Source organism: Mastigoproctus giganteus, chromosome 7 (genome assembly GCF_048544385.1).
Source record: "Mastigoproctus giganteus isolate SK-2022 chromosome 7, ASM4854438v1, whole genome shotgun sequence".
NCBI lineage: Eukaryota > Metazoa > Arthropoda > Arachnida > Uropygi > Thelyphonidae > Mastigoproctus > Mastigoproctus giganteus.
Genome location: NC_143581.1, coordinates 187,957,043 through 187,974,104, shown reverse-complemented (window position 1 = coordinate 187,974,104; position 17,062 = coordinate 187,957,043). Strand labels below are relative to the sequence as shown.

The following is a 17,062-nucleotide window of genomic DNA, read 5'->3' as shown; positions in this document are numbered from 1 at the left end:
GGGGAACTTTACAGTCGTTGTTATGCAGTCAGGATGGTATACCTCCGATTTTCGTCTTCAGACAAAAATCCCATCTGAGCCATGCAGGTTGAATTTCGATTCGTCAGAAAGGATGACAGTGTCCCATTGGTCTTTTTATCCACGAAACATTCATTTTAGCCCAAACAAGTCGCTTCTTCCTCATTTGTTGAGTCAACAAAGACTCAACAAATGAGGACCGATAGGCATGCAGACCACATTCCGAAAGCCGTCTTTGGATAGTTCCTGCACTTGTTTGAATACAAGAGGCCATCTCAAAGTCCAGTTTTAAATTAGTATCACTAGCATGGTGATTACGAAGGCATAGCCGTTTCAATTATCGATCTTGGGAAGGCGTAGTCACTCTCTTATAGCCGGCCTAATCCAGGTGTTCTCTTCACATCACCGGTTTCACGCTGTAATTTCAGCACGCGGGATACTGTTGACTGGTGGCAGAGCATATTTTATCAGCGATAGCACGCGTAGAAAACCCTTCCTGGGACAGAGCAACAGCTACACTTTTTTTCTTGGTGTCAACTGAACATATGCTTACACCTCCGCAAAACAGGATACTAATGAGCGTGTATACCCTTCCAACGCCGTAAATATAGAAACGTCTGGTGCAATACCTTGTAATTACTGTCTGATGCGATAGAAGCGTTATCTGACGCAATACCTTTGCTTTGCGACAAACAAAATGACTGTAATCAAACAATATCTTATACATTTCGCTACAAACGCTACTTTTTTTAAGATGATGTTGTCTTTTGTCCGCCACTGTATACCATCAATTTGACAAAACGCTTTGCTTCAATAAGAACTGTTTCCTTTCAATCACTTTCGGTTAGTTACACGTAGCAACCGGCAGAGACTCCTATACATTCCTTCTTCGGTGTAGTAGGCAGCTATAGAAGATGAGCGTGTTAACTGCGTCCTGATTCGGTGTTCATTTTAAAGGTGTTTTATCCATTCACTCTACGCAGTGGACCAATTAAGAGAGGTGCTGGACTTCGTTTTCCTCAAGCGAAGTTTTTACAACGTTCGCTGGGTGGGATGGAGCGTTATCGTGCTGGAATAAGGTGAGGCCCATTTCCACAGAACTGACACAGTGGCAATACTATAAGTTTCTCCATCACCTGGAGAAAAACAACTCGGCATTACGAGTTTTTGGAACTGCAGTCAACGATGCTTGGCTGTAGTGCCAAACTAGGAGAAGGAGCTAGAGGCCGAACGAAGAAACAGCCCAACGCCATATTTTTTTCTAGAAGTACGGGCAAGGGCAATGCACTTCTGTTGTTGATGTTGCTAAATCATTCTCCCTACCCACACTCGACCTCCTGATCTGAGCACTGTATATGGTGATCCGTTGTGCCATACCACTTAGTTTTACTATTTTCTGGTCTATGAATGATATGTGTATGCACCACTGCCAACGATGTTTGGATTTCGCTGATGTGACCTGTTGTTGCAAGTAGCAGCAGTTCTGCAAGGGAAACCAAAGCAATGCAGCTCCATATGAGAGGACACCTTTTGCTAACATCTTGTGGTCTGAGGCAGAGTTTATCAATGAAGTTACTCAGTTTTCTCGTGCTACTTTCTTCAAGGATTGGCGATTGCTATCTTCAGGTTGTTGTTCTTCCATCTGTTTACCACGCCAATCTCCATCCGTAGCACAGTGGTATCGTCATTGTCCTCCAAACATTGGGTGGAAAAGACCCAGGCATCGAATACCATCGATGACGGAGGAGCATTCAGGAGCTTTTTCTCACTCTGTGGCTGAGTTTGTTGGTTTCAGGCGTAGATAGCAAGGTTATCTACGTCCAGAAAAACAGGCAAATTGACCAGAGAACACACTCAATTTACAGACGCAATGCACATGGGTATGTGTAATAACTTACCGGGTGTGTGGTTTGTTCGCTACACCATTGAACAATGGAAATTTACTTTTCCAGGTTCAAAAGCATGTATATCGCAGGCAGTGACTAATTTGCTAATGTAGCGACGACCGCTTAAACCTGTTTAAACCAACGCAAAGACCCTCTACAATTGATTCTGCCTGATTTAACTTCGAAATTTGTTGCACACTTTTTAATCTATTTCTGCTCTGCATGCACCGCTTTCGCACCACTCATTGCAGTGAGAAGAGTTACCCGATTAATTTTAGTAGAGCAGAGTATATTAAGATAAATCTGTTAAAAAAAACGTAATAAAATCAAGAATATATATTTAATACGGAAGCCGTTTTCTTTACTTCATCAGTGTGAACGATAATCTTAACCGATGTGGTCTCAAATTGAAGATATTTCTTTCAAGGTGTGCACAAAGTTGTTAAAATTTAAAAATTCCGAATACTGTAATTTTATTTTGCAAAACGGGCCAGTTTTGTACTACAAAAGAGAATAGTTCAACGTTCACTTCATAGATGGCACCACAGGAAGATGTAAACTGTTAAACAAACAGTTGGCTAAGCTGATAAGGCATATTTTTCTGATTTAAGAATTTGCACTTTAACTATTTAACTGATTAACAATTTGCCCTTTAACTATTTAACTGATTAACAATTTACATTTTAACTATTTAATTTGATTACCAATTTGCACATTCACACAATCGTGTCCTTTGCTCCGAAAAAAAAAAAATAAATAAAACTCTGCTACCAATTGCGAAATGCTCTACTAGCGCTGTCTACCTTAAAAGAGATAACTAATCGTTAGGATTCAGTCACAGTTCACTATATGTTCCCGCGTTGCACACGCGAGCTCATACACTCATTGCTATCGTTATGTTTAATACGTTAAGAACTTATCATTTTATTGTTATTAACTTCGAGTTTATTTGTTTTTTGTTTGAGGTTATTTTAGGTAAATAATTTAAGAATTTAGAAGTATGTCACAGTCAAAATGCTACTCTGACTGGTCGTGTTAAACGTTCCAGTTTGAGCAGGGACTCGTTCAAAAAGGGAGTGGTGTATAGACCTGAAAAAATAAACTTCAAAAAGAAGAAAATCTGTCCAGTCTAATCTTGGTGGACAAAGGAAGTGTTACTTTTTCAGATCTCTGCACAATTATCTGCAGCTAAAAAATTACGTGCACCTCAAATGTCCAAGAGGGAAATGGTTCATTAGAGGCTGTGGCACGTTTGGAAGATTTTGGGAAGATGATATCAAATTATTGTGTATTTTTCAGAAAGTAATTTTAGTGTGATACATCGACCTCGTGAATAGTACAGTTGGTAGAATCGCCATCCTCCCCACATTAATGGTATGCGTGACACGCATACCATTAGTTCTTTTCGCAGGTAGACAGTCATTATAATCATCATCGTACCCACACTGCTTGGAGGAGACCTGGGTTGGAATTCTATTAAGGACGTGAAGAACTTTTATGGACTTTTTTCACTCCGTGGATGAGTTAGTCGGTGTTAGGTGAGGAGAGCAAAGTTTCTCCCCCCCAAACGCACAGATATATACGTTTTATATTTCTAAAAATTGATTAAAATGCTTCATTAAGTGGTAATGGATGAAATACAATTGGCATTACAAATTCATTTTCTGAATAAATTACTCGGAACAGTTTGCTGACAGATGATTTTAATAATTCTGCACATTTGCCATTTTACTACACAGATTTCGTAAATCTACAAAAGAATTAAACGTACGCAAGGTTCAGCGTCTTAGAGGAAAAGAAGTCATTTCTTCTGTCTTCCATGTTTTCATTGGAAATAATCAGGACACAGTCCCTTTCTTTTTATGCAGCCCTAAGGAAGAAAAGAAAGAAAAATAAGAACAAAAACTAGAGTATTAATATCACCGTGTTAACTACCCCCAAGAGCAACTTATATCCATATAAGTGGATTCTGTTTGTAGAATAATGACGCTATTACAAAGTGGTGACCACGCCCTTAGTGAGAAGAAAAGCGGTTAAAATTAACTAAATTTAAAATGAATTTTTCACAGGAATGATTACAGCTGGTTCTCTTTTTATTTGTTTTAGGTGGAATCGAAGTAATTTACATCGTTTCTTTAACAAAAATGTACAGTATACGTACAGTAGAGTACACTGCACTACTGTACGTATACTGGACTTTACCGTAAAAACTTAAAGAAGTACAGAACACCAATAAAATCACTTACTTCCCATGCCTGTACCTTTTCCTCGGGTTTGAGATGTTCTCCCTGAAACAGAACATGGTTCAATACATACAATAATAATTGAATGTAATTCAAATTATTTAAAACATTTAAATGAATGTAGCGGGTGTTAATTTGGTTGTTATATGCAATTAAATATGCATTTCTTTACTCAGTTGAACGTAGCAAAAATTTTTAATGTTTAACAGACAGCAGTTGTAATTTTCTTAATGACCACTCGATAACTATAATTCTTCGCAGCATACAACGTGCGGGGAGCTTTCAGTAAGTTATCCACCTTGATCATAAAGACGTTTGATATATGCCCAGTAAAGGAAAGCTACTATCATAAATATCTGTACCTATTTAGCATTAAAAAAAACACTGCCATTTCACCCCTCCGTTCGTTTGAAATACCTGTCCAGCTGAGCCTTAAATTTATTTAGGCTATCAACTTCCACCAACCAACTACCCGCTGGCTAAAGGCAAATTTCCGCACATCTATCCTACATCTGTCTTTCCTCAAGCATGTCCATCTCAAGCTTCCTCAAGCAAGCTCATCTCAAGCTTCCTCAAGCAAGCTATTTGAGCATGTCCGTCTCGAATCAGTGAAGCCCAGAAAAAGAGAGAGATTTAAAGAAGCCCAACTAAAGGAAAACATGGATGCTATGAAATTGGAGTATGGGGATTTTATCGACTTTTTGACAAAAGAGGGAAATGGACCAAACGTTATTCATGGGTGAATGGAAGTAGTATATGGCGAAGCTGATTCACAGTATGAATGGCAACGAGAGTCCATAGATGATGATCCCGCTAAAGACGATGCATGGAAGGGTCTAGAAATATGCCAAAATCGTCAAAGATCTGGTTATGCAGGTTGGACGTATAAAATGAATAATTGCCAGAGAATGTAACATTTCTGAGGGGTCGGTACCAATTAGCTCCATGAACACCATTTAGAAGCAGTTCCCGCTAACTTCCAATAATCTTCACAGGCCTCGGAAGTAACGCAGATCTGAAATTTATGGTGAAACTTTATGGTATGCGTAATGCAAACCCACAAGGGTTTCCTTCAAGAACTGAAACTAGTGACCAAACCTGTGTGCATCACCAGTATCCGAAAGCAGAGCAAGAGTTCATGCAATGGAAGCATTATGGATCACCATTGCCGAAAAATTTTCAGATTGAACACTCTGTCCAGACGATCATGGTCATCTTTTTCGAATACGGAAGAAATTCTTTTAATATGGCTACACGTTGCATACAAAAATATTACTGGAGATGCCTATGTTTCTGTTCTCAGTAATCTAAAAAGGGGCCATAAAGGAACAGAAATGAAGGAAATTCACACAAGGTGCCTTTCTTATTTCTGATAAAGCTCTTCAAAATAAGCTCCATTACAAAATTTTCTCTGAGATACTGCCGAATTCAGGAGTGAAACCAATGGCCCTACAGTGATAATTTCCTCTTCAGAAATCTAAAGGAATATCAGCGTTGTTATCAGTTTTAAGTCATGACAATATCAGGGAAGCTGTGATTAGTTTTTAATGTCTTTTACAGAGACCAAAATGAAGTCGTGTTTTTTGTTTTTTCGGTTGTTTCCTCTTTGCCTTCAGAACGAAGACGTTGCATTGAACTCAAAGGAATACTTATTGAGATAAAAATAAAATTAGAAAACGTAAAATTTAAAAATAATAATAAAATTATAATTCAGAAATAAATAAAAATATAAAATTGAGAAAAAAATTAAAATTGAAATTAATAAAATAAAAAAAAAGAAACTAAAATTAGGAAAAAATTTATATTTTTCAGCTGACCCTCTTTAGAAACATCAAATAATTAGCATTCCACAATGAATTTAAAAGTATAGTAGACATTGCTTCGATGCATATCGATTCTTACCTTTAGGCACTCCATAGCCTGTAAGAAATGAAAAAAGAAGGGTATTAGTTGCATTATTTTAGCAAAGACGTGGTGAGGATTTAATTAAATGCAACATGAGTAAAAAGAAATGGACTTAGCAAAACTGGATTATGTTCCATTTTATCTAAACAATGCTCTACTATTTATGGAAATACAGCGTAAAATTACAAAAAAAAACATTTTAAAAACATTTTGGAATCCACTGAATGCTGTCCAAACAGTTAGAATCAAATAGATTCATTTCAAACCCATGCCTTAATGCCACGCATCCTCGATGTCAATGACAAAGTGTTGTCTATGGCAATAATAAATAGCAAGTCCTAAGAAATGTGCCGTGTTTTATGTAAATTTTAGAAGAACTAGTAGAGTGATTATGCGGCTGATGTTGTGAAAAAAAGAATCGGCTTCTTTCTACTAATCGCATCTCAGCCACAGAAACCTTCTCTCATAAAATGGGATATGCCTTTCCATCCAGGAATATTCACTGTGTGGTACCTTGTTTTTCACTTACTACAGTTATTGCATCAATTTTAATTATGTCTTAGTGAATGTCAAATGTTATCTACAAGTTCTTAATGACTACTTTATTCCACCTCCTTTATTCCACAAGACATAGAAGATAATGTGCAACGAATAATTTCCAATTTCCAATATGGTAAATGCAGTTCATAGTTTTCTGAGCAATCAATTTCTTGAGGGGATCATTGAAATAGATATCCTGGAGTTGAATTGGTATGACCAACGTCTTTACCAGATTTGAATCTATGCTATTGTTTCTATTGTTGTTGGGTTTTAGGCGCATTAGCGACTAAGGCCATATTGCGCTGTATATAATATGAATGTAAATTGCGTGCTCTGTGGTCGATTTTCTGGACGAAAAATCCGAGTTTCCGGGAGTAAAACCCATGCTACCCGAGCGTGTGGCCGACTAAATCAGCAACGTTGCAAAAAAAGGCCCATAAAATTCTTCATTTCATTGACGGGATTCGAATTCAGATCTTTTCCACCGGGCTTGGGGAGGACGGCGATCCTACCAACTATTCTATCCACGTGGGATATCTTATTGTGATGATTACTAGATGCAATTATGGAAATTTTCCGTTACTTTCTGCTTTGGATTTGGATTCAACTGGAATTCTGGTCAATTTTTATGCTATATCTGGATCACTATATCAAGCTGTGGTAATTTATCACATGTTGCAGTTTATCTAACTTTGAAACTTAGGATTGCTACAACTACCGAACCTCCTCCTGGTCTGACAATGAGTTCTGCTTTGCCTTTGCTCCAAAAGGATTTTCCTATCGAATTAATGGGACTGCTGAAGAAATCTTCATCGTTGGAAGAGTTACCCTTCAAGCTGAAGGATCTAGTTAGGAAGCGCCTCGATATCTGCTAATCCTGGATCACAGAATAGGAATTGCTAATCCTAATTTAGGATAGGATTATACCACGATATGTGGCTACTACAAAGACTGAAAATTGCCTCCACTTCCACTTTTTTCTTTTAGCTTTTCTCAGTTTCTCTTAACTTCCTTTTATTACTGCGGGTCCTTTCTCTGACCTCCCGCTACACTTCTTTTCCCTTCCCAACCAGATTCAACTTTTCCAGCTGTTCCCCCTTTTCCTTTTCTGAAAACTCTGTCTATCCTGAAACTTTGTTCCGTTTTAGACTAGCATGAAGGTAGTACCTGGCTGCCTCCACGTGGCGGAGATGGAGGGTGGGACGTGGTGACCAGGTGTTGATGCTTCCCACCGGCTAAGAGTTTGACGTATGCTTCAACACAAGAAGCACCATAGCGGCTAATGTTGGAAACCCTGGGTTCCGCCACTACGACGCATGAATATCCCTGCTTTTGATTCAAAGGAATGACTCAGAGAAATTATTATGGATAAAATACTCAAATCTCCAGGTACTCTGATTTCATCTGCATTGTTTGGGAATTTCAACGTACCTAACAGCGTGTGAAAAGGAATTTTTATTAATAAAAATAAAAATATATAAATAAATTAATTGATATACAATGAAAACAATTTTCCACTTTTTTTAAAAATTCACATTATACTTGCTGTATATAAAGATGGAACGTCTACCTACCTTTTCCATACCCGTGTTCCATTTGTTGCACTCTTCCTCAGTAACTGATTTCGTCTGTGCGGTCCACTTACACATCTTCTCCACTTTTGGTTCTCGAATATTACATTTTTCGAGCTGTGGTTTTATCTGTAAATCACACATTTGTATGAGGTTCTGGGATAAGTTAATTCTAATAAAACTGTAAAGTATCGAAGAGTCTAAAGTGCAATTTTGTTTCCTTTGTAAATGTTACTCTACTTTCTATTTGTCTGTTTAAGTTTGGTGTATCAAATACGATCCACGTATGTGCGTGCAGTCGATTTGCAGCCCTCCATCCTTCTAACCTGACCATGGCTGAATTTTGCTCATCAAGACTGGCTCAAACGTTTACTGGTCTCGTGTAATTTTGTTGATTTTAATTCGCAATCATTAAGATAGGTAAGTTGGTTTAAATCTGGTTTTCTGTTCCATTGAATCTGGTTAAATCTGGTCCACCTGGTCCACATAATGGAAATGCGGTGGTTTTCTATAACCACATGTGTTTGATTTGACATCTCTTACGCAGATTATTCTTGTTTGAGGTCTTAATCGGGTTTTTAATGATTTCATTTTAATAAATGTTTTGAAAAATCGACAGTATATTTGAGAATGCGTGGTTTTAAAAGTTGTGTTGGTGCTATGATTCCACATTTGCTACAGCTCGCAAAGAATAAAAATATGCAAAGTGGACTTGTACAACACGCAAAGAATAATTTATTTTAACTGGAGTTATGTTGGATTATATTTATGATCAAAGTGGATCGCAGAATAATGTGGATGTTTGTTATAAAGATCAAAAATAAATTTTAATGTCAATTTATTAAAGCAATTTTTTGTTGGTGCAAAACATAAGGCTAATATTGTGAATAAACATACAAATTTGTATATTCAAGAACAGTTTTGATAATGTGTGATAGATTTTTACCATCGCGGGGTATGCATATAGTTAAAGTGAAATTAGTAAATCATATATGCAGATTTAAACTGGCCACTGATGAATTCTTTTTGTCAGTAGGTAAATAAACAACAATAAAATATAGAATAATAAAAATAAATTACAAAACAAACAGCTGGAGTTGCATTTTTGATTTTAAAAATAAAAATGAATTGAGAATCCCATCATCTCTGTTCGATAAATACTGAAATAGCCTTCGGAACCATTTCCTTCCAACAATTGTAGAACTGATGAATCTTTTTTTTTTGTTAGCGTATCAGCTTCTGTGGCCATAATGCTCCTCCCAATGTTTTTGCATTTTACTGTGGTCAAAGCCCGAAGCGGGATTCGGGCCCGCGACCTATGGGTTGCCAGGTAGACACTTTACCCACCTGGCTAGTCCGGTCGGCAAGTGATGGATCCGTCCTTTTCATAGTCCTATTACATTTTCCTGCTAAAGGAGGCATATTATCGTGTAAGGCGCATTATCTTGAAGGCATATATTCCTAATTTCCTGCAAAATCTAGGAAAGTAGGGTATTGATCGCAGGCCACAGCGGTTAACCTACATGATTCACTCAGCAATTTTAGAGAGGTTCTGTTGTTCATGGCGTTGTCCCTGCGTTGACTAATCAAACAAAGCACAAAAATTAAATGTATTTCAAGCTGGGCAAAGGTGCAACTTTTTTAACCAATTCTTAGTTTTGAATTGGTAAAACAAGAATTCGTAAAACAAGAGTATGGTAAAGATGCTCTTTTGCACTGATTTTCAAGATTTCGGAATGGGTGTGGATCTGAAAGGCGAAGAGGGTGGTGGATGCCTAACTACGCCACGAATCCCAGAAACGGTCGACAGCATTCGCACAACGTATGCGTCTGATGGATTAATGAATTACTCTTCGAATGATGGAATAACAACGGAATTCGTGCAATTCTGACAAGATTTTGGCAAACGGAAGACTTCTTGAGTGATGAACAAAAGCTGCCCAGGTTCCAAGCTTGAGAAGAATTCATTCAAACTGCTGAAGATCCCTCTCTGTTCAATCAGAGTAGCAGGTGATGAGTCGTGGAGCTTTGAATACGATCCACAAAAAATAAACAAAGCATATATAGGGTGATCAATATGTTCTCTGAGACACAAAGCCAATCAAAAGAAATTGATTCAACAGGTAATATAGTGAACAAGGGTTGCCATGCGCAAGCTTTAGGTCACGTGTACTCCTTAACCTTGGCATTTCGATATCTAATAAAGTTTCTAAACCCTCCTATGTTAATTTTGTCACTGTTTTCAAAAGTAATATTTCAATGGACTTTCCGGTTGCAAATATCCTGAGATTATTCAAAAATACGGATTTTCGCAGACAAAATCAATACGACGCATTTCGCACACTCATTGGCCGCGGTGTGAAGAAACATCAATAAATTCCTCCCATAAAAGGGTGATTTGAATCCCGGCCTTCTCCAGTGAAGAGAAGAGTGATATAAGACGCTGCTAGTCAGAGAACATTTATTTCAGTAATTAAGAATTTTTATTCATATTCAGCGTACGAAAATATTTGTTAAATTTATTAACTATTGCAATTAAATAATCATATCAAACTTATTAAATATTACAGTTAATAATAAGTAAGTTAAAACATTCTTACGTCTTCAATTATAATTTCATCGAAGCATTTAAGGAATTCTTGTTCACTCGTCTTGTCTGAAAAATAACAATATTTTGAATTAACATCGACATTTTTGAAATAAATGCGATCATTTATGTCATTTATGGAATCTTCTTCTTATGAAATTTCTTCATTAAAATTCATTAGTGTTATATACGAATAGTTATTGCTTAAATAGCAAATTCACTGATAATAATGACATTAACCTATAACTCATTGCTGAAATGAATCGCCCATTTATATCCCTTTTTTAGAATGAATTTTTAGAAATCTTGATCATTTCTTTTGTTCTGATTGTTCAGAACAAAATAGAAGAAAATGAATATAATTATATTTCCAAATTACCATTGAGTCTGTGCACAGCTGAGTCAAACAGGAATTTCTCAGATTCTGTCCTCAGTCTCGAGAGGATTGCAGAGATTCCCCCTTCGGGAAACTTGGATTTTTTTGTCCAGCAATCAGACTTATTTACAGAAGAATACATGCCATCAAACATACTCCTCGTGGAAATTCTGCTTTTTCATCCCGAAAACTTTAAACTCAACAAATGAATGCACTCAAGTTACAAACATTGTATACTGATCTCCTCGCGGGTAGCACAGTTGGAGAATCGCCGTCCACCTCACACCAGGTGGAAAAGATCTGAGGTCGAAATCTGTCAATGACACAAGTAACTTTTAGGGGTATTTTTCAAAACGTGCTTGAGTTAGTCGGTCTCAAACGAGTGTAACGTGGCGTTTTCTCCCGGAGACTCGAGTTTCTCGTCCAGCAAACAGAAAATCTACCACAGAACACTCGTAATATACATGTGGAGCAATATGGACTAAGTTGCTGATGCCCATAAAACCTTACAACAAAGTATTAGGCTACCAACACGTTGTTGCGTAATTCTGTTAATTCTAATTAATATCCATTAGAAACGGTTGGACATTGACAATTTGGTCATCTTGGTTTGATTTGATTTTCATTTTACGAAGAAAGTATATATAAATTGCGAATATAGCAAGAATAATGATTATAAGGCCTACATCGAGACTGACATTGCTTATATAAGAACAAAGTTTTCACAAAATCATATAAACAATCAAATGCATTATTCTTTGAAGTGGATCAGAGTGAATAATAATGGGAAATTGAAGTAAACTTACTTCCGCATATTTCTTTCGCACACTTTAAATCTTTTTGGCATTGCTCTAGTGTTTTTTCCTTTGCCAGAAACAGCCCTGAGGAATTCAAGAGAAAGAGTAGAGTCACTATCAGCTTCATTACTGGATTGATTTCTCCTTCTTTCTGGAACAGACTATTGAAATTGAGAATGCGCCTTATATAGACCCCAGAAGATTGTTCACCTGCTAGGAGAACAAGAGATGCAAGAAACAAAACGATTTCCTTTTTCTAACGTCTTGTGAAATCATCTCGTTTGAACAGAAAACCACGGCTGTTCAAACGCCAAGAATAAAAGCATTTGAAAATCATACAATAGACAGAGAAGTCCTTTAACAGCACTTCAGTATGCGCACCTGTAAGATTAGAAGGAATTGTCTTACCACTGTCTGATGCCTGAATTACAAGGTGCTAGAGGAGTTTATATCAGTTACAGATAAATTTATAGGTTAAAATAATGAGATTTATAAACTCAGAAGATACAGAGTCAAGCTTGAGATGAATTTTAAAAAAATTTAGAGTTAATAAAATGAAATATAAAACAGGAAGAGTAAGTTAAAATAGCTAGCATACAAAAATAAAATAAACAGCAAGGAGACCGGACCTGAGTAGTAAAAGGTCTGTTATCTGTGATCCACTTCAAACCCTCGAAGGAAGTGACCAGGGCAAATTCCACTACGAAAATAATTCACCTTCAATAGTCCTTGTCGGCTGCGGATGTATGGTTTTCAAGTTGCGACAATTTGGTCAGTGCCTGGTGCTCTTCCCCTGTTAGAATTGAATAATAGAGAAGGTATCAGCCAAGATTCGTGTTTTGAAGGTAAACATGTACGAGATACATGTTAGGTTTCGATGTGCACTTCTGTCAAAGACTTGGAAAGTCGAGCAGTTACAGAAGTGCACTTCATAACTTCTCCTTTTCCCTTCCTGCTGCATACAGTGATGTTTTCAATGTCTGTAGCATCCAGAGTGGGAGGAAACAGTTTACTAAGGGGCTGGGCTTTCTTGTGGCCCAGTTCAACCACATAGGTACCACTTTAGATGCGATGGCGTGGCAGGTAACCAAATCATCAATGGGTACGCGATAATCGGAACGACACATTTGGACATACTGGACGAAACAGACTTGATCAGGTGACAAAAGTCGATTAGCTCCTACCTAATGGTCGCATGGTAGAGAAATATTTCTTTCTACAGTCTTTGAAGTGAATAAGGAAAATGAGGTTCTGCTTCCATGTTAGACCGAGATCTTTGCTGTAAGGAACTTTCTCATTTTCCGACTCTTTAAGAATACTGGTATGTTGTTCTTTATTTTATTCTTCGTAAAAGTGACTGGCGCCGATTCGTTTTAATTTTTTTTTTGTAATCCAATGGAATGCAAGTATGCTTTAAGGAGTACGAGTTAAAAGTGTTATTTCTTCAGAGATTAAGTGGGCGAAGTTTGGATCTCCTGAATTTATGAACAATTTCATCAGCATTGGACAGAAAATCTTTGGTTTACCGAAAGAATGGATTATGGTGCAGCTCCAAACAGGGCAAAAAGAAAATACGTTCCCCCTTGTAGCAATCTACCAAGTGATGCACACCCGATTCGAGCCTCAAAACAGAAAAACCAAGTGGAAACTACTCTGGTTAAAAAAGGACATTGTTTTATTACAGACTCCATTGTCAGGGAAACGGGGAAAATTTTTTGTAATAAAGATAGATGGAGCAGAACCAGGGTATGCCTGCCGGGAGCAACTATTTATGATGTCACCAGCAGATTGTCAGATTTTAAAGGGGGTAAAGAAAATATTATTATTCATGTGGGGACAAATGATATTAAACGTACACGATCTGACGATTTGTTGGAAAAATACAGGACCACGCTGAGGAAATGTTGCGAGCTAGGCCACAATGTCTATGTGTCTGCAATTCTGCCCAGACACGAGAGGAGGGATTATATGTTAAGAGCCTTGTGGATTAATTCAAGACTTGAAGCAATCTGCAAGGCTTTAGGGGACAAATTTCTATCAGCATGGCCCACACTTGTAGGTAGAAGGAATTTGTTTTGTAGAGACGGGATACACTTAAACAAAGGTGGTGCAAAAGTTTTTGCCAGTATTATTGAGGATACCTTAAAGGCTCAGGGAAACTGCTAGTTAGGGGGGATGTGGGTAATACTGACACGCGTTTATCTGATAATATTGGTCAATGTAACTCTTGCACATACCTCAAGAGTTCTTATCTGTTTCCCCAACTGGACATATTATCTAGATGTTCTGGGGACAGAAAACGTTTCACGTGAGCGGATAGCTAATGCCATTGAAGAGAGCCAAAAAAAATTCAAGGGTTGTGTTAGGGTTGTTAAATATACAAGAACAGTAAATCTTAATTGTTTATACGGTAACGTTAGAAGAGTCGTCAATAAAATGAGCGAATTCGAACTGCTGGTTAAAACAAGTAACGCGGACATAATAGGGCTTACAGAGACGTGGTGCCACCCGGAAATTGGGGATGATGAGTTTCAGTACGGCTTGTATAATGTATTTAGGATGGATAAGGTAGATAGAAGGGGTAGAGGGGGTAATGCTTCTTATCAGAAGCAGCCTGAGTGCGACGATAGCTTTCCCGGATTCAGACATTTCACATGCTAGTATAGAGTCTGTATGGTGTGAGATAGTTGGAAACAAAGGTATAATGCGAGTAGGAGTAATCTACAGACCAGGTGATTGTGAAGATTATGACAAAAGCCTCTACATGCAAATGGAATGGGCAAGTAAGCGTCAAAAAATGCCTTATTATGGGTGATTTCAATTTGCCTCTAATTGATTGGAGTAAATGGGAAGGAAACTCGACATGGGGAACAAAATTTTTAAATCAACTAGATGACTGTTATTTGTATCAACATGTCAGGGAAAGTACTAGAGAAAAGAATATCCTAGACCTCATCATCACACATGAATCAGATGACATAACAGGGCTGACAGTAGAGGAACCAGTAGCAGGAAGTGATCACGGAGTTCTACGGTGGATGATGACGAGAGAGGTAGCAGCAGTAAAAGGCAAAGGAATGGGTTTTAATTTCAGAAAAGGAAATTACGATGCCTTAAGGTACTACATGGCCTCTATTAACTGGGTAGATATTGCGCAGAGAATGAATACATTTGAACTGTGGGACGCTTTTAAAACATTAATCACAGATGCCTTGAATGCGTATATACCATTAAAAAAATACTCCACGGGGAGGGTTCCAAGTTGGATAAATAGTGAAGTTGCCACAGTACTTGAGCAGAAAAAGGTGGCATGGAAAGGTTACAGAGCAGTTGTTGTTTGTTTGTTAGGAGCATTAGCAACTAAGGCCATATTGCTCCGGGATATGCGGTGGTCATTCCCTGACCTTTCCGCATCCTCCGTATTTGGTGGTGACGGGCTCGAACCCCGGTCTAATCAAGAAGCGTATGCTACGCACTGCTGCTCCTTCCCACCTGGCTACGGAGGCGCCGATACAGAGCAGTAAAAAGTACTGAAGCCTATAACAGCTACAAGGTGATGTGTAATAGAGCCACAGAAAAGGTTCGACAGGCAAAGGCAGTTTATGAGAAATCACTAGCAAACAGAGCAAAGAGGGGGGATAAAAATTCTTCACATATATAAATGCCAAGAAGAGCACTACAAACCAGATCGGACCTTTACGTAAGGGAAAGGGGATAGTAATAAATACACCAGCTGCCGTTGCAGATGAACTCAACAGTTCTTTTGCATCGATATTTACAAATGAAAAGCCTTTTGTGGCAATGGGAAATTGTGGGAGCGGAGTTGAAAAATATGTAATTAATGATATTGAAATTTCGCAAGATTATTTAATGAAAACACTTTCGAGCCTACAGACCAGTAAGGCTCCTGGAGTTGATGGAATATACGCTATAATCTTAAGAGAGGCGACAAGCGAGTGCATTTAACCACTGAGGCTAATTATGCGAGCATCACTAGACTCTGGGGAGATTCACTTGGATTAGAAAAGTGCAAATGTATCTCCCATACATAAGGGTGGCTCTAAAAGTGAAGTTGGAAATTATCGACCTGTCAGTGTGACTTCAGTAGTAGGGAAAATCTTGAAGGCAATGATCAAGGGTGGAATTCAGGATTATCTGGATCGAATTGAAATTCTCTAGGATACTCAGCATGGTTTTGTAAAGGGAAAATCATGTTTAACAAATCTGGTTCGCTATTTCGAAAGGGTCACTCACGAGATGGATTTAGGGAATAATTTCGACATTGTTTATTTAGATTTCAGCAAAGCTTTTGACTCAGTCCCACATGAGAAGTTGCTTTATAAGCTGGAACAGGTTGGAATCACTGGAAAAATCCTTAGATGGATACAAGGATGGCTTCAGGGCAGGAGGCAGAGGGTTGTGATAAATGGCTGTTCCTCAGAATGGGTTGATGTAAGAAGTGGGGTTCCCCAAGGATCAGTATTAGGACTACTGTTGTTTTTAATTTTCATAAACGACATTGATGAAGGGATAGAGGGCGTGATGTCTAAATTTGCAGATGATGTTAAAATATGTAGAGTAGTTAATGACCACTGCCAAGCTGAGCTTCTTCAGATAGACCTAGATAGACTTCAGGCATTGTCAGAAAAATGGCAGCTGTGCTTTAATCCAACAAAGTGTAAGGTATTACACCTGGGAAACAGTAATCCCAAAATAACTTATTCAGTTGGTGGACTTCTAAACCCAGTACTGGAGGAAAGGAACTTGGGTGTTACGATGCGGTCAGACAAGAAATTCTCTGAGCATTGTAAACAGGTTGCAAGGAAGGCCCATGGTGTCCTATCGATGATCTATCGAACTTTTGCAAGTAGAGATAGGGACGTGATAATCCCATTATATAAGGCTTATGTTAGACCACACTTGGAATACTGTGTTCAAGTATGGAGACCGCACCTAAAGAAAGACATTGAGCTTCTTGAAAGGGTGCAAAGAGATCTGACTCGCCTGGTGAGATCGGCAAAAGGGCGTCCTTATGAAGAAAGATTTCGAATATGTGGGTTGTCTCTAAGGTGTCTAGTTTGGAAACTAGACACCTTAGAGGAGATTTGATTGAGGTGTTTAAGGCTGTGAGAGGCATCA

The 17,062-nt window shown here is 38.1% G+C and overlaps 1 protein-coding gene across 1 annotated transcript; it reads right to left on the bottom strand.

The window, feature by feature from the left end:
* Positions 1–3,616: 3,616 nt before the first annotated feature.
* LOC150083465 (uncharacterized) lies at positions 3,617–12,060 on the bottom strand. Its single transcript, XM_090377308.1, has 6 exons — positions 11,933–12,060; positions 10,764–10,819; positions 8,167–8,292; positions 6,050–6,067; positions 4,151–4,192; positions 3,617–3,774 (listed from the first exon to the last, which is right to left on the bottom strand). The coding sequence occupies exons 1-6, from the start codon at positions 12,048–12,050 to the stop codon at positions 3,730–3,732; spliced, it is 405 nt and encodes a 134-aa protein (XP_090233434.1). The 5' UTR covers positions 12,051–12,060; the 3' UTR covers positions 3,617–3,729.
* Positions 12,061–17,062: the final 5,002 nt, after the last annotated feature.

Bases quoted from the DNA above. Each gene is read 5' to 3' on its own strand.
- LOC150083465 (XM_090377308.1), bottom strand. From the start codon at position 12,050: ATGAAGCTGATAGTGACTCTACTCTTTCTCTTGAATTCCTCAGGGCTG. The intron at 8,293-10,763 runs GTAAGAATGTTT...TGTGATTTACAG, and splicing joins ATGAAATTATAATTGAAGAC to ATAAAACCACAGCTCGAAAA. The intron at 3,775-4,150 runs GTAAGTGATTTT...TTTCTTCCTTAG, and splicing joins AAAAGGTACAGGCATGGGAA to GGCTGCATAAAAAGAAAGGG.